The sequence below is a fragment of the Cervus canadensis genome, chromosome 10 (genome assembly GCF_019320065.1).
Source record: "Cervus canadensis isolate Bull #8, Minnesota chromosome 10, ASM1932006v1, whole genome shotgun sequence".
Taxonomy (NCBI): domain Eukaryota; kingdom Metazoa; phylum Chordata; class Mammalia; order Artiodactyla; family Cervidae; genus Cervus; species Cervus canadensis.
The window spans coordinates 1,981,333-2,000,297 of NC_057395.1; the positions used below are offsets into that span (position 1 = coordinate 1,981,333).

The window sequence follows — 18,965 nt, forward strand, 5'->3', positions numbered from 1 at the left end:
TAATTAATAATCTGTAAAAAGGCATATTAAAAAATGTATCGATTATCACTTAAATATGCTTGAAATCAAAGGTAGTTTGGAAGATGATATAAAAAGTGGGTTTATAATTTCACTCCTATTCATATTGATGTTTGGTATCACTTACCATTTTTTTTTTCTTGTCGGATGATATTATGACATTCTGCGTGTAAGAACTGTAAGTGGTCTGCTACCATTCGTTGTTGACATTCGTGAATCACTTTAGTATATGAACTTGGATGTAAGTATTTTCGACACCGAATTTCTTCATCTTTTAATCTACCTAGAACCTTTAGAAATAGATCCTTATAGTCATGAACTACTATGAGAAAACACCCGAAATATCAGTAACTTACATGGCAAATTAACAAATAGAATTATTTATATAATTCTATTCACAATTCAAAGTCACATTCCATAAATCATTTCAAAATCTTATTTAAGCTGCACTTCAGCACTGCCTTATGAAAAAGAACAAAAGTTAACTGGTCTGCATTTTTTCCCTTATTTATTGACTCCAATTATCCTATATATACAATTGAATGATTTTTGGTATATTATTGGTGTTTCTGAATTGTGGTCAACTACGTGTAACATAAAATTTGCCACTTTAACCATTTTTAAGTATATAATCTAGTAGCATTAACTGCATTTACAATGTTGCACAACTGTCTATTCCCAAAACTTTTTCATTACACCCAACAGAAGCTCAGAAACCATTAAGCTATAACTCCCTGTTCTCCCCTCCCCCAAAATTTTAATCTACTTTCTGCCTCTCTGACTGTCTATTCTAGACATTTTACAGAAGTTAAACCATAAGATATTTGTTCTTTTGTGTCTGGCTTCTTTAATTCAGCATAATGTCTTCAAAGTTAATCCCAGCTGCAGCAGGTGTCAGAACTTTATTGTTTTCTAAGTCTGAATAATAGTTCATTGTATGTACATACATTTTGCCTGTTTTCTCAATTCTTGAAAGACATTTGGGTTGTTTTCAGTGTTTGCCAACAGCCTGTTTTGAGAGTCAGATATAATGATGCAAGTTTATATATCACTGATACTCTGTGTGTACCTTTCAAGACTGGATCTAGAACCTTGAGCAAGAGTCTAAGATGTAAAAAGGGCTAAAAGCTAAGACCCACTGACTTAGTGTAACCTGGACTTAATGGAGAAAAATGTCCTAGATAACTTACTCAAGGTCCCAGAGCTAATCACTGGCAAAGCAAAAGAGAGTTAAGCAACTCCTGGACCTGGGTTTGTGGGACAGACACCAGTGTATCACATCAGTTAGTACTGATATTTCCTGATCTATGTCCTATGGAGGCTTCACTTCAGCTTTTCCACTTCAAACACTTCTTAAAGGTGAACAAACTAACAAAAATCATCTGATAATAAAATGCCTGAGATCCAACACTGTGGAAGAAAAAAACTAGTTAAAATGTCTAACATATCTGATGACTCAATTTATAATCTGATTATTCTTTGACTAAGAAAACATACATAGCCATTTTAAATATGGTTATCAATGTGTTGGTTTAATGATTAAAATTTCTCATGCAAGTTTTTCTCAGTCTCCACACTTAACAGACCAAAAGACCAAGTATCAAGAATTATTACATTTTTACTATTTTTTTTTCCTTCTATTTTAGAGGAAGAAAGATAAAAACTCCCAATACCTAGCTTTTATATTTAGCCTATTCTCTTATCTACTAAGCATAAAATATAGCTTATTATTTTGTTAAGAATATGAAATATATTAGTTTTAGATTAATCAGGATTATCAGAAAGCACTGATCACAATGAAACTGGGACAGCATTTTTTCTCATGGAAAATGTCAAGCAAGAGCAATGACTGATCAAGAAAAATGGAACCTTTTCTACCAAAAAAAAATATTCACTAAGATAACTAATATTAAGTAAGCCACACCTGATCTCTAACAGATGACAAGAGTTAACTAAGATAACTAATATTAAGTAAGCCACACCTGATCTCTAACAGATGACAACAGTTACCGTCACGCTTTCCTACCTTCTCCATATACTGTGAGCAGTTTGATTCCTGTAGTAAATTTGAAGCTTCTTGTTTGTAATACTCTCCTGTTTCAGTCAGAAAGGGAGACTCAAAGATTTCCTGATAAAACTAAATAAATCAATGAAATCATATTTTAAAAATCAGAATAAGCAACCTAAGAAATTAATAATAATTTATGTTTTAAAGGAATAATTTATGTTTTAAAGGAAGCTTTGTTACCTTTAAAGGGAATTTTTTCTTATACTGTTCAACATGAACAAAGGAGTTAATAACCCCATGGATTACTTTCTGGTTTGGGTCTTCTCCACCACGATCACTAAAACAAGGTAAAACAAAAAACATTCTTGAGAATACAAGTATCCATGGAAATATACCAAAGTGTGCCAAAATATGGCTACTTAAAAAAAAAAAAAATGGCTACTTATTCTATTGGTCTAATCACTTTACTTATGAAGTATTTTAAAGGTCAATGCATGCATGATACTTAAAATGCAATTTTTAATATTGCAGCTGAATTAATATTTATGACAGTTAATGGAATGTGAAGTCAAGTGGGCCTTAGGAAGCATCACTACGAACAAAGCTAGTGGAGGTGATGGAATTCCAGTTGAGCTATTTCAAATCCTGAAAGATTATGCTGTGAAAGTGCTGCACTCAGTATGTCAGCAAATTTGGAAAACTCAGCAGTGGCCAAAGGACTGGAAAAGATCAGTTTTCATTCCAATCCCAAAGAAAGGCAATGCCAAAGAATGCTCAGACTACTGCACAATTGCACTCATCTCACACGCTAGTAAAGTAATGCTCAAAATTCTCCAAGCCAGGCTTCAGCAAATCGTGAACTGTGAACTTCCAGATGTTCAAGCTGGTTTTAGAAAAGGCAGAGGAACCAGAGATCAAATTGCCAACATCCACTGGATCATCGAAAAAGCAAGAGAGTTCCAGAAAAACATCTACTTCTGCTTTATTGACTATGCCAAAGCCTTTGACTACGTGGATCACAATAAACTGTGGAAAATTCTGAAACAGATGGGAATACCAGACCACCCGACCTGCCTCCTGAGAAACCTATATGCAGGTCAGGAAGCAACAGTTTGAACTGGACATGGAACAACAGACTGGTTCCAAACAGGAAAAGGAGTATGTCAAGGCTATATATTGTCACCCTGCTTATTTAACTTATATGCAGAGTACACCATAAGAAACGCTGGGCTGAAGGAAGCACAAGCTGGAATTAAGATTGCTGGGAGAAATATCAATAACCTCAGATATGCAGATGACACCACCCTTATGGCAGAAAGTGAAGAAGAGCTAAAGAGCCTCCTGATGAAAGTGAAAGAGGAGAGTGAAAAAGTTGGCTTAAAGCTCAACATCCAGAAAACTAAGATCACGGCATCTGGCCCCATCACTTCATGGCAAATAGATGGGGAAACAGTGGAAACAATGGCTGACTTTATTTTTCTGGGCTCCAAAATCACTGCAGATGGTGATTGCAGCCATGAAATTAAAAGACGCTTACTCCTTGGAAGGAAAGTTATGATCAACCTAGACAGCTTATTAAAAAGCAAAGACATTACTTTGCCAACAAAGGTCTGTCTAGTCAAAGCTATGGTTTTTCCAGTGGTCATGTATGGTTGTGAGAGTTGGATTATAAAGAAAGCTGAGTGCCGAAGAATTGATGCTTTTGAACTGTGGTGTTGGAGAAGACTCTTGAGAGTCCCTTGGACTGCAAGGAGATCCAACCAGTCCATCCTAAAGGAGATCAGTCCTGGGTGTTCATTGGAAGGACTGATGTTGAAGCTGAAACTCCAATACTTCAGCCACCTGATGTGAAGAGCTGACTCATTTGAAAAGACCCTGATGCTGGGAAAGACTGAGGGCAGGAGGAGAAGGGGATGACAGAGGATGAGATGGTTGGATGGCATCACCGACTTGACGGACATGGGTTTGGGTAGACTCTGGGAGTTGGTGATGGATAGGGAGGCCTCGTGTGCTGCGGTTCATGGGGTGGCAAAGAGTCGGACACGACTGAGCGACTGAACTCAACTGACTGAATGTACCCATTAGATGTCATTTCAATAAACAACAGAAAAGCGTAACTGTAAAATTAAAAATACTATGTTGATACTAAGATACTTCTTCAATTTTAACAGAGTAGCTATGAGCCCATCAATTCAAGACTGCAATACCAGTGGTTAAGAATATTTGAATTTCACTCACCACAAACTCTGTTACTAGAGGATTTGGTCTGAGAATCCAGTTTTTAAACCATCACAACTATGCCTGCAGTAATCTGACGGGACTTATTCCTCAAAAGTACACTCTATACAGTATTTTGCTCACTGAAACAACTAATAACTATTGTTCTCTAAGATATCTGCTAGAGCCACTGAGTTGCTTTCATCTAAGCACAAAGGTAATTCTCTACTTAGAATTTACTGAGATATGCTTTAATAATATTTCTATATTCTTTTACAGTTACAAAGGGATCTAAAATCATCTCAATTATTCATGTGACTTTTGATAAGCTCCTACTCAGTCAAGGGCACTACGGGGATGCAAGTCTTAATCACAATAAGAATTGTAGGTGAATTTTTTATTTTTCTACTTATAGAAATAGGGGGAAAAAAAAAGGTTTGCCTAAAGCCACAGTAAAACAGCCTGGCTCTATGTTGGAAGGCTCTGAATCCAGTAATAATACCTAAATCAAACCATGATACAGTCAAAGGTTTACCTTTCTATTGGTAATCTTCCACCTCACTTTAAAATATTTTCTTTCTTTGAATGAATAATTATTTTACAAAAAAAGCAACAGAAAACTGTAAGTGAGTCTCCTTCCTTGTCTCCACCTCCCTCTAAGCCTCTTTCCTTCTTCCTTTAATTATCTGGATATTCTGGGAAAAGTTTTTTGTGATTGAATTAATATGGCCACAGTCCTTCTGACAGTCATAAAATCTTGGTTACAAAGTCTACATTTTGTTATCACTAATAAGAACAATAAATACACACAAGGTGATACTAGGTGAGCTCATGTCTTCTGCTCACCTTCCCTTTTTTTTTTTTTTTCCACCTTCCCTCTTAAGCCCAAATTAAATCTGGTGGAAAAATGATATGACTTAATTTATCAATTTGAAACGCATAGCTCTTTGCCTTTTAACTCTGTCTGGGACAAAGTGAGAAATATTTGAATCAGGTTACCTATTTTCATGACCAAATCCTATTGTCCCTGCTCAGCATCCAGAAAACACCCACTCCTACTCCTGCCCTTTGTTTCTGACCGCAAAAGGCCCAGAGAAGCAGGAATCTGGTAAGGTGTTCCCTAAAAAGAATATCAATATTCCTAGTGCTTAATGACTAAGTTGTCTTCTACTGTAAGAATAACATCTGAACCTTTAGGTATAATTATTCAATCTTTAAGATCACTGCATACTTTTATAACTGCACAAAATGTACAACAAAATCACTGTAATTTATTTCTATTAAGATGACAGATAATGAAATTAAACTGAAGTGATGCTAAGGTAGTACTATATAAAAGCAATGACTAAGCTGGTTATGTGAATAAGCTCTGGATTTATCTAAGAACAGTGATCCCAAGAGATGAGCCCTGGGAAAAGAATATAAAGAATTTTTATTACGTGGTTCATTATTGGATCTTGACAGAACTAAGTGGAAAATGCCTACAACAACCATAATGAAATCACTCGGCTGGGAGCTTATAGGAATTGTTTATTGTAGTTCTTAAGACCCGGATTTTGGAGTCAGACTGCCTAGGCTCAAGTTCTGGGTGCATTAACATGTCACCATGTGCAGGTGCTTAACCTTTAGTACTCAGAGATTTCTCCTTCTGTAACGTGGGGATAAGAAATGCACCTACTCTCAAGAGGACATGGTAAAGATTAAGCATAATCCAAGTAAGTATGCAGCACAGTGCCTAGTAAAAGAGTGAAGCATCACTAAGCTAGCATTTTAAGCACAGACTGAGCAAAATGGAAGCAGAAGAAAGCTAAGAGACCAAAAAAAAAGCACTGAGTGTGATTTTAAAACCAAAGCATTTAAGAGGGCAGACTAGCTTTGTGATGGTCATTAAAAGTTAGGCTGAGGGACTTCCCTGGTGTAACAGTGGTTAATAAGAGTCTGCCTGCCAATGCAGGGGCCATGGGTGTAATTCCTGGTTCGGGAAGATCCCATATGCCCAAGGAGGCAACTAAGCCTGTGCATCACAACTACTGAGCCTGTGTTCTAGAGCCTGTGCTCCGCAACAAGAGAAGCCACCGCGATGAGAAGCCCACGCATCACAACTAGAGAGTAGCCCGCACTAGCCACAACTGGAGAAAGCCCTCATGCAGCAATGAAGACCCAGTGCAGCCAAAAATTAACAACAACAACAAAAAAAAGGCTGAAACTCTCATAAGTCCTGATTCTGCTATGTGACAATGGGCAAATTAATCTCTTGGTGAAACCTTCATTTGCCCCCTGTGGTTAAGATGAGAAGATTAAATTAAATGCAGTCTCCTGCCTCAAGCCAAACCTGTGAAGTGATAGGAAGGATACTTTTTAATATACCATTGTTGGCAGTAGCCCTTGAACCTGTAGAAATTGAAAACAAGATGGAATGAAGACTAGATAGCACAGAAAAACAAAAATGCAGAAGAGAAAGGACGGCTACAAGAAGGGGGTGGAAGACGTGAGGAGGATGGGCAAGGAGTGGCATTACAGAAAGAGGGCCGGCGCAAAACCAGTGAGCTCACAGGCACACTAGCTGCTCAGTGCGTCCCTGCAGGAGCAGTGAGCGTAGTCCCAGGAGGAAGGAAACTGCCTGCACCCAGACTCTGCGGTATCCACTCGAGGGCACCTCCAGTGGTACCAGGAAATCAAGGACTAGCAAGATTTAGTAGGATCAAGGCTTGAAGAGTGGTAGAGAAATGGGTTCCCATACTCTGCCTTTGGAAGAACAGGTGCTTTATAGAGGGCAAAATTCTAAATGCATATACTCTAAAAAGCTGCACATGTGCATAACAGAACTTGGAGCTGTACTAATGGAAAGACTGGGAACAACCTAATACACATCACTAGGAGAAGAGTTCACTAAAATGAGGTAGAGGCATACTAGATACAGAGTTTAGGAAGAAGGAGGAAGGTGAGATCTCTGTGTACAAACACAGAAAAATTATCACGATAGATAAATCAGTATGTCATAAATGATTTTTAAAAGTTAGGAAAAAATGAAAAAATTATACACTTGGAAAAAGAAAACAAAATTATTCTGTATTGTATTTATTTCTGTACATAGATATAAAAATTCATAGGAAAAAGTTTGAAAAGACAGTTAACCAAATAATAAACAGGGATTACCTCCATGGACAGGAAAAGATCTGGAGCATTAAATGTTTTTCAAGAATGCATTTACATATCATTTGTGTGTTTGGAACTAAGTTTTTCACTGAGCAGCTGGTGCCAGGTCTGAGGAAGAAAATGTACAAGATGAGCCTGCAGCATCCTGACATATGAGATAGCAAGAAAGTGATCAAGGATGACAATAGTCCTAGCAAAAAGACTCTGGCACCAACTAACCCAACAGAGGCTATTCAATCTTAAATAAAATCGAGACAATAGAAACAAATCAAATATATTTAAGTCTTTAAGTTTCATCACGACATATTGGGTGGAAAAAGCTAACTGGCCACTTTCTGAAGATGACAGCAAACCAATTCATTATCCTGACAAATGGGTAAAGAAAAGGAAAAAAAGCAGTTATTTCATCTTTCATATATGATAACCAAATAATAGACAAGGGTAAGTATATTTTTATAAAATTTTTCAAGTTAAAAAATGAAAATCAAACAATAGGATTAAAGTGGCACCATTTTACAAACCTCAATAAACTAAAAGATGCCAGCATTTAGCCTCAGTGGCTGCTTAAATTTTAAAAAAGAGTAAAAAATCATACATTATGAAAGAACAAAATATCCTGGTTTGCCAGCGAGAACTGACCTGAGTCTGAGTAGGCCACTTAACTGCCAATTTACAGGAAACACACAGGACGAAGGAACACATATAAATGGGCCTCCTGCACTCAACTGGCAAAATCTAGACAGTGGGCAAGCCGTGAGGATCGAATGGCCGGGATTCATGAACAAATGTATTACAAGTGGAAAAAAAATAAAGGATGGAGGAGAAATCTGTTGATTAAAATGTTTTTTAGGATGAACAGGACTAAACTATGGCATCTAGGAATGCACACATGGGTGTAAAAACCATAAAGAAACAGAGGAAAGTGACTGCACCAAAGTCAGGACAGCTGTTTCTCTGGGAGAAAGGCAGGGGCTGGGGCACACAGGGTTTCAGGGGAGGCTGGCACGGCTCCAGTTCTTAACCTGGGTGGCAGTCAGCAGCACATCTGCCTCTCAACAATTCATTCAGCTATACATTTGTGTTGTATGGTCTCCTCTATCTATATTTAATTTTACACTAAGAAGGTTAAATGATACACACATACACACAACAAAATCCCCAAAAATCCAAGGAAACTGTTATAACAATATTAACATGTGACAGAACAGGGAAAAAGAGCACAAGATAAAGTTAGTACGTAACAGTAAAACCCATGAAGAGAATAATCCTCATATTTATTCAACTAACAACAGAGGCCCAAAATTCATAAAGCAAAAATAGCCACTCCAAGGATGAAAATCAATAAATCTAAACTGAGTTGGGAAATTTAAACCTCTCCTAGAAACTTAGATATGAAAGAATTAAGCCTACTACATTAAATTTTAAGAGACCCTGATGGCTTAAACGGTAAAGAATCTGCCTGCAACGCAGGAGACCTGGGTTTGATCCCTGGGTCAGGAAGATCCCCTGGAGAAAGGAATGGCAACCCACTCCAGAATTCTTGCCTAGAGAATTCCATAGACAGAGGAGTCTGACTGGCTATAATCCATGGTGTTGCAAAGAGTCAGACACAACTGAGTGACTAATACACATGCATTAAATTTTATTTTTATCCAAGATTGTATTTTTCTTCAATGAAATCTACATTTTTCCCTCAATGAAATCTTAACAGTTTAGAAACAGAATAAAAAGCCTATGAACATGTCAGAGAAAACACAAATCAGTCACAGCAACCTATGTTATAAATTGCTCCTAATTCACAGGTGAACAAAGAATTTTACTTAAAGTTTTTATTTTTGCTCAAAGACTATCTGACACTAGAAAGTTAACTGCAGAGTCACTGGGAAAAAGGAAAGCAATTTTGAATCCATTTAACAGTAAAGAGTTTGTGTTTTCAGTAGTATCCTTAAGTATCTAAACAATTCCTTTTACTTGCATTAAAAAACTGATCTGCTTTCTTCTCTCCAATTTCATATTCTTACACTGTAACATTTAGATCCATGAAATTACAGCATTTATTAAAATTATCAATGTTAGGTTGTTACTACACTGAAAGTCCCAGTTGGCATTCTATTATTTTACTACAAAAGACAAGTTATTATATGAATAGAATTACTTCTATCTTTCCTTAGTAAAGCAGACACTATGAAAATATGCTGACGCATAATCTATGACTCCATCACTTGTTTCTTTCTTCCTTATATAGAATGAGCAGCTTTACTTTTGGATTATCAATTAAATTTTGTGTGTACAGATTTAATGATACCACAAAAAACAAAAATTAAACTAAGAGTTGTTTCATTGACTCTCTTAAGCAAACAAAAAAATTCTGTAATCTACATTCTGCTTTTGAAAAAATCCTCCATTAGCCTGACAGATAACTTTACCTCAAGGCTGAGATCGCCCTCAACATTCTGAAATCTTCAAAGAAGATTAACACATTATAAATGGAAAATCATACCAGTCTCCTAGGGTGGCTAGGATTAAATGGGATTAGCATGCAAAACTTCAATAGCTGCTTGGCATACAGTTTCCATATTTTATTGTTATTATTAAGCCTTAGTACCCCTCGCTAGAAAATGTAAAGTAATACTGACTTAATAAAACAGACATAAAAAAATAAACGAGATATTAGTAAAGCATGTCAAATAATACTGTGAAGGGAACTGATTATAACAACAAAACTAAAATGAGTTGGCCTAATGTCTCTGACCACAGTCTCTACGTCTTCTCCAGAATTAGTATCCTACAGTTGTGACTGTTTTTCTTACACAGTCATGCTTTCCTTAATTTTTCATTTAATTCACTTTTAACAAGCTAATAATCACACTTAAAAATTTACTAGGTTAGATCAAAATTGTTATAAAAGAGACACTCATTAAAAGTGCATTTAGAAAATTTATAACAATATTTCCATTATACTTGTAAAATAGCTGAATTTCAAGAATAAAGTTGATATTTTTAGCAAAGGAGATTACATTAGCACCTAAAACCCTTGTTGGGAGGGCCCTTTTGGTCATTCACAGTTCAGCAGAGAAAAGAGAAGGAAGAAACAGCTCCACCCTGCCAATCCACAGCCTCCTCTCTCTCATCCCCTCTGGAGACAACGGAATTATTAAAGTGTGAGTGACCGTTTTTAAAAACCAAGTTGTTAATTCCTACCACATACTTCCTATTTGGTATTAACTATTAAAAGTGTCTTATCCTCTTTTGTGAACTTTTTTTCATAACCTCTTATTTCCTATTAGGAGTCCCATAGTAAGAACAATGCTTTCCTTTTTTTCCTCACATAAAAAAACTCCCTATTTGGGTCTTCTTAAAGAAAGCAGTTTCAGAGGGAGTGGCCACTCACATGTGGCAATTCACTGGTCTAGGGAATTCCCTTCACAGCAGTTCCAGTCACCTAAGGTCTAATAAGAATCTTCTAGGCCACACCTGAGCCAAGGACGCCCCGCTCTGGACTCCACAGGAAAACTTACACTGTGCCACAATCCATTCACACAGCAGCTTAGACAAGCCATCCTCTCTGGGCCACAAGCAGAATCAACCATTCTAGAGCCTTTTTCTCATAAATTTGCCTCATGGGTTAACTGGTTATAAAGGTAACCAACTAACTAGAAGAATCTCTTTTCCTGAGCAGGTTATCGTCATCAGGGTTTCAACTGAAAATATGTTCAAACAACTCAGCAGCACTGCCTACAGGATCCAAGAGGTTTCAGGACTACAGAAGTCACTTCCTTCGGGGACTTACTTATTTACTAAGCATATGATGTCATAGTAAAATCTTGTTGGTTTTGCCCCCCAAAACCAAAGGATTATAAAACCACTTTAAAATATTGGCTTTATTAAAATGGAAAAAGAGGGTCATTACAGTAAAATGGGGCCTATGTGCAGTGGACAGCCAGGCCAGTGTTCACTATTTTAAACCATTTCAATCAGCAAATCAGAACCAACTCAAGAAGATCAATGTCAACACTCACTTTTTGATTTCTCGGAGCAACATTCGGATAAGGATGGTCTGAAGTGGTTCAACCATCAATTTCCTCCACATGTCCAATGCTAGCTGCCAGGAAAAATGAAAATCATCAAGGCTGAATTACTCAGTGTTTTCTTTAAACATTTGTAAAAGTAAATACCCATCAGAAGAAGTATTTATAACTTTATTTCAAAACTCAAATAAAAACTGAATATACATAAGGAAAATAAATGTCTTAATTTAAAATGATACTGACTCTCATGTCGGACATTCTGAATAAGGAACAGAATTAAGGTTTTATCATTAACTGAAAATCTTACAGAAATAAATGATTTTTATAAAACCTTAGTTAAAAGAAGTTTGCTGCATCCACAGATTTCTCTTTTAAGTCCATGGGTTCTCTTTTAAGTCCATGTCCTTCACATTTTTTTTTTTAAACTATAAGAGTCTCAACATTTTCTAAATACATTTTATGAGCTTCTTCATACGGCAAACTATCAACCTTCTGCCACTATCCACCATTAACTTAATTATTAAAATAATACTCATCCCACATCTTTTCTGTTCTTCTCATCTATGTGAAAATCTTAGTAAATCATAACAGTATTTCATTTATTTAACATTTAGGATGTTTCAAATCTTGACAATTTTAAGACAGTCAACTCAGTGTTCTTAAGAAGACAGTGAATCACATTACCTCAGTATATAAAAACATATTTATGTTTTCCAGTCTTTTAAAGAATTTCCTACCTCTCCTATTTCCATAAGTGGTTCATTCATATCTACACCACCATACCCATACTGAAGATCAGCTTCTGTCAGTTTATTCTTTTTAATAAACTGTGTGTTGAGATACCTGAAAAACAAATGTAGTATCAAGATGCTATGTCAAAATAAGTAGGAAAGAAATAACTTGTAATTTTAGAACAATAACTTTAGGGTTATAATCAACTACAGAATAGTTCAGTAATACACCCCAAAGAAATTAGAAATACAATTTTTAAAAAAGATAAAAATTATCAGCCAAACTCTCTTTGCAAGGCCCTGAGAGACAAAAAGTAAGACCTCTAGGGTAGAAAAAAAAAATCCTATTACCACAGTCCCACTTAAAAAACTCAAGGGTTTTGCTCCCCAAATTTCCAATACTCTTAGAGCTCAACAGCTGCTATCCAAGGGTCAGACCCTCTAAAAGTTAATTTGCTCATTTTCAGATTCTCCTTAAATAAGCCGAGTTCACTCTGCAAAGAATTAAACAGAAAATGCTTAAAAAGATCAAATTCAAGTAAGTTCTCTAATTTATATTTTATCACCATTAAACGTGTAACTTTTCATTTTTGAACTAAAAACAAAATCACAATCACTAGGTAAGAAAATGGAACAGAATGTTGCAGACAGGTGGAAGGTCACTGTGTCAACCAGAGGGAAACAGCTTTATAAAGAAAGACCAACTGTGACGAACTCTTAGAATCACTGAGATGAACAGAGTTCTAAGATTAAAGGAAATGTGTGCAAAGAGTGCGCAATATTCAAGTACCACTTGCCACCATCCCAGATTTCACAAGGCCCTTCATGCTCACCTCCTATAACTATTCGTTGGACAGGTTCTGCCAAGGTGAAAATGGCTATTAATGATACAAGTATTTAGGCAACAACCACGAAATCTCTGTATTAAAACACACATGTTTGCTGCATCGAAATCAAAGGTCTACTCAGTGTTCACAGACAACTGAAACTGAAAGCAAAGACAACAAAAATCTCAACGGCGTAACTCCTCTGCCAATTCTAGGAAACGATGGGAAATAATAAAGCACAAGGCCACAATCGTTTACACACACTCCCTCCCACCTTCACTCAATTCAAGCTCTGGCCTCCAGGGCTTACACCGTGGAGCTTCTTCATTCAACATTTTAGTCTCTTCTGTCCACTGCTTACAAAGTCATTTCCTTCCAAGTACCAATGAACCTTCCCTTCCATTCTCACTATAACCCTCGTAATTTCCTGCTGGGTTTCCAACCATGCTTCCAGCTGAGGAAAGGGGAACAGAAGAGAGAGAGGAAGCCTCAGCTCGAGAGAAAACACCTGCTTCACCTGAAACCAGACTCTCGGGCAGGGAGGCACCTCTGGCCTAGGTCACTCTGGTCTTGGCTCACACACCTCTCAGGCCTGACCTGACCCCCAAGCCAAACCAGCCTTCACTCCCTACCCCCCAGTGAAGTTAGTATCTGATACAAAACTGTTTCCTTTTCCTCACAGTACTTGCCACTGTGTGAAATAATCCTGTTCTCTCTTTGTCTGCACATATGCTCTAGAACGTGAGGGCTGCCAGACGGTGTCCAGAACTGTGGCAGGCAGACAGGCAGTCCTTGAAAAATACTTCTTCGAATTAACGAAATGAATAAACGGGTAACTTTCCAGCAAGCATGGATGGTAAAAACTACCAGTAGAACACAAGTCTGGAAAAGCAGCCTGGAGCCAGATCATAAAAGTCATGAATGCCAGGAAATAAAAACAGTCACTAATATTTATGGAGTGCCTATTATGCATCAGAGACAGCCCTAAGCATTGCAGCTGGCTGAATAATAGGAGGTAGGTATTTGTGGTACCATTAGGATCCCCATTTTATGTGTAAGAAAACTGCAGTTTAGAGAGTTTAAAGAATTCGGCAGAGGTCCATCCACTACTAAGTGGCAGAGCTGACTCAGAAAATTCACGAGGGCCCCCTCTCTCACTCAGCAAGTGCTGACCAAATGCATACTACACGCCAGGTACAACAAGGCAATGGGACAGAAAAAAAAGAAAAACAAAAATGTAATTTCTGCCCAGTGAGCTTACCCACCTGGCAGAACATAACAGGAAGAAATGTAACATTTCTGAGTAGGAGCAACCTAACTGTCATATCTGCACCATTACATGTGCCTTTCTGTAAGAGCCTCTGCTCTAAACCACTCCTTTTCTCTGCAGTGTACCACGGCCATCAGGAATCCTACGAGAACATTAGCACCACTTACCTCACGCTCCATTTTATCTCCTTTTCATCAGCTGGTCCTCCTGTTCTAAACTATTCATCACCTCCTCCCATTATTTTCTTTTTTTCACTTCCAATGCATTTGTTGACTCTTCGTTTGGATCAAGTGCAACATTTTCATGACTGGTCTCTGTTTCCCATTTCTGGCATCTCTCATTCATCTGAAAACTCTATTTTCAGGATACCAACTTCCTATCCAGAAGCCTACAGCAGCCCCCTTATTCCTATATTAAATGTAAACTTCTTAGCACTGCTGACTTGGAAGAGAAGCTGCGAGATCTGCAGCAGTCTGGATTCACTGATCCCTTCCCAAGGTCTGTGTGTAAACCTCAGAGCCAGCACCCTGTGTCAGGGAGCTTCATACACTGTGTTATTTCGGAGGACCAGTCACTATTCTCTTTCCCTCATGGGATAAATTTTAAACTAACTTTTATTATCTAGATCCTTCTCATTCCAGATATTCTACTCTTGACAGCTTAAGCTTGATAGAGAAGCTTTTAAAATAATTTATAGATATAACTGAAAGAAGTAGGGTAGTTTTTCATTTTGATTCAGACATGATTCTTAATTTCTAAGTCACTGTAGCACTTTACAATAGAATTTATGAACCACACATTTGTTTTTAAACGAACATATATATACTGTGAGATCGTAAAATAGCTTCCAATAAATTCTTTAAATACTCTTTACTCTTTTGCACAGGTAATACCTCACGGCTCAGGTGCAACTTGTGCAGTAGTACACATTTTTATAATTCATCCTGGCTCAAAATGGTTAATAATTATCCTTTGCTCTTCTGGAGTACTAGAAGTAACCCAATAGCATTAACTAACAAGAACTAAGAGCCTAAAGGTAAATTTGAAGCCTCTAAGAAATCAGGCATTTCAATCTATCTTAGGAGAATTGCATTATGAGAACTGCTCTCATGCTAATACCTACTGGATTTCAGGAGTTGTTAGTTCTCAAGCTACTTGCTCCAGTGCATGAGGTCGCAAAGAGTCGGACACAACTTAGGATTAAACAAATAACCTTATGTCCCAGCAGTTCCATCAAGGGCCAGCAGGGCCTAAACAGGTATGGAGTAGCAGGAAAAGTTGAACATTATTATTTTCCTTTAAGATCAGAATCCTTAAGTCACCTATGCTAAGGCACATCCATCTTATAAATCAACCAGAGTAAAGAAGAGGCTAGAAATTACTTCGAAATAATATTGAAAAATACTTTTGAAACAAAACTGATTTTTTTTCCTTTACGTTTCTTTACACAGATTTCCTTATAGACTGAGATCGCTAACAAGATAGCCTGGATAACCTACTATCCAACAAGTACCAAACACTTTTCATCTAATCACTGCCAAATGTACCTTCATGAGATCTCATGATTCAGTCTACCAGTATAATTAACCAATGATGATCATCACACGAAGCCAACCACATGGAGGTCAAACAAAACACTCTAAGTGAATCCCGTGAGCCACTGACTCTAAGCCTTTGCTACAGACAGTGAAAGCTACTAAATGATCAAATCTGCACTTAAGAAATTTACTAAATAGAATAAATTAGAAAACAAAAGCTGGGAAACTGGTTACATTATCATTAATATAAAGCTGAGAAATGAGAAAAAGGTTGAACTACCATACTATAATAGCAATGCAAAGGAAATAATAAATTTAAGAGACATTTGGAGGATTTGACCAAGAGGCGTCAGGCAGAAGATAACCCCAGGTGAAGGACAACCGACTTCTGGCACATACATCTGGGTGTCCAGTACTCCCATTAACTGAGATGAGCATTACTGGGGGCAGTATGTGCAAAAAAAGATAACAAAGTGTGAACATCTGCAGCAGTAGGATGTACCCACAGAACACCTTGGAGGTACAGGCTATCAGGTAAGAATACTCTGAAACTGAGGCTGCCTGCAATAAACGTCTATTTTGGTAGTAATCAATATACAGGTTGTAGTTAAAACCAGGAGTAACTGAGATCATCCTAGAAAGAATAAGGAGTGTGGCTAAGAAATGAGAATAGAACCTACATGACTGCAGTCTCTATCTAGAATGAGACTAGGCAGAATGAAGGCATTGAATGGACTTACTCAGGATGATCTGCATTTAAATTCCCCCCTTGTCATTTTTCCAGCTCAGGGACCTTGAGCAAAGACATTTAACCTCTCTGACCCATAGTTTTCCTCCACTGTAAAAAATCACCTCATATGGCTTTATTTGTATGCACATATATATATGTGTGCATCATATATGTTATAAAACTTAATAAAAGTTCTTTAATAGTACTAATTTGAGTAACACCAAATTGATTTTGGTCAAGAGAGATGCAGAAGGACCAAGAGAATGCTGTCTCAGAAAACTACGAAAGAACAGAAAAATAACTTGGATCTTTGCTGAAGCATCTCAGCTAATGAGGGGTCCCACTGCCCACACACAGGTGAAGCGCTTTCTTTTGTCATCTGTACACCAGCGGCCCCAGCTTCTCAGCAGGTGCAAAGGCACACAGGTGCCCCCACTCTGATCCTTAAACCTCCCTGTGCTCTCCCTCATAGTTCAGCTAAGGAATTCTCACAGTTCTATTTATGACTGGGTCACTTTGGTGGATGAGGTAGGGAAAAAAATCAAATGGTGAGGACGTTTAATGGATGGCAGACACCATTTTAGAAAAGGCAAAGCCACGGTAAGCCATGCCTTTGTTAGCCATGGCTGGTTTTATTACATTTTGCTCTGCTAAGAAACAGAGCTACTGGCCACTTAGAATTAAGCTCCAGTTTCTAACATAAGCAACCTACATCTAGTAAAGTCCAACTGACATAAAAGCAAACAAAAAACCCATAAAGCAAAGAAGGACAAACACAAGGAGGTGACCATACCTTGGCCCCGGTGTGGCTTCCTGCAAAGCACTGTGTAAATGTGCAAGTCAATGCAGAGAGGGCGCAGTTCTCACTGCAGCCATCATAGGCCACTGGGGCCAGCATCATTCCTTTATTTATCCACGACCCTTCAATCAACGGGATTCTGCCTGTGTGCCCCAGTACCTATTTCCAGCGTTGGCGTGAATGAGTCAGAGAGGACCAGGCCAGAGTGCCGCGGACACACGTAGGAGGGGGAAGTTAAGACAGGAGATCTAAGCAGGAGACCGAGGCAAGAAGTTCAGGGCAGGGAATGGGGATTAGTCACTCAGGGAGAGGAAGAAAAGCAATCCAGACAGATGGACAGAATGGCGTGAGGAAAGGCAGGATGAGATGAGGCTGGGTACCTCCATGAGACATACGATACTGAATCCTGGAGTCAAACAGGAACATGCTGGAGGAGGGTGCTGGCTTAGATCCACTAGAAGTTTCATCCAAGCGGAAGTTTCACTTCAGAGCTGTCAAGCTTTAATGCGTGCTACCCAGCCCCAGACAACTGAAGAAACAGGGCTATGCCATCAAATACAGCTGCAGTTTTCACAGACTAAGTTTCCACACATGGCCTGGCTCCCAAGTATCCACATGACCCTCACCTCAGACCTTTCCCCTTAGCAGAGAAAAGTCCATACATGATGAAACACTTCAGTTCTGTGCATTTTAATAGGTCATAAAAGCAAAAACTCCTTCAACTACCGAATACCAGCGTCTGTCAGGGGAGTGAAAGTGCGCTTACCTGTACAAGCAGTCCATGTAGTCTGCACCCTTGCTATACTCCTCCCAATACCTATGATACATAACAAGCACTTGCTCTTCAGACTCCAGAACTCTCTAGATAAAGAAAAAAAACACTTTTTACTCACAAAGCAGTGATCATTTTCATTTGTAAGCAATGAAATTTATCAAAAATTAATGTTCTTACATAAGTGACATAATTTGAGAATAATATATTATATTTACAGATTACATTCTAATTTAACTACCTTCAGTAACAATGAAAGAGCTAGGAAAAAAAAAACGTGAATCTTAGAGATGAAAATGAAACATCCACATTACAGAGTAAATGCTTCATTTCCTAAGATAAAAAAATAAAATGTAATGGTTTGATGCTGTTCCTTGTCAGATTAAAACAGAATGTAATTCTATTGCCATGTATCTCTTTTTCCTCATGTCCATCAATTTTGATCAGACTGCTAGTTGTACGTCATCACCTCACATTATTCACTTCTGTGAATAAGACTATGAAAATTGACAATTTTTCCACATTCTCCAAATAAGTTATTGTATATTTACTTAATAAAATAAAAATAAAAGCCTACTATCTTTTGAAAAATGAAAATTAAGCTGAAATCTGAGAGCTGGTATTTAAAAAGTTAATTTTAATGGAAATTCAGTATAACAAAAATTCACTGGCTAGGACGGACATTCCCAAAGTCACCGCTTCTTGTACCTCAACTGTCCTTCCATCAACTGTCCATGTGACCTTGGGCAAGTCCTGAGCTCAATGCTCATCTAATAACTCTGATGAAATGCTATGCTTTTAAACTTGGGATTTTAACAATTAAAGCTCACAATGATAGGAACAGCTGACAAATAGTACTTTTTTTGCCTAC

General features: G+C 37.7%; 1 protein-coding gene across 3 annotated transcripts in view; it reads right to left on the reverse strand.

Moving 5' to 3' along the window:
- Positions 1-18,965, reverse strand: part of CUL2 (cullin 2) — a 69,066-nt gene that overhangs the window by 27,078 nt on the left and 23,023 nt on the right. For all 3 annotated transcript variants that reach the window (XM_043479507.1, XM_043479504.1, XM_043479506.1), the window contains exons 4-9: positions 18,089-18,183; positions 12,165-12,270; positions 11,419-11,501; positions 2,267-2,363; positions 2,045-2,155; positions 146-308 (exon numbers count right to left, since the gene is read on the reverse strand). In XM_043479507.1, the coding sequence (XP_043335442.1) occupies positions 146-308; positions 2,045-2,155; positions 2,267-2,363; positions 11,419-11,501; positions 12,165-12,270; positions 18,089-18,183 (655 nt within the window). The remainder of the gene's footprint in view (positions 1-145; positions 309-2,044; positions 2,156-2,266; positions 2,364-11,418; positions 11,502-12,164; positions 12,271-18,088; positions 18,184-18,965) is intronic.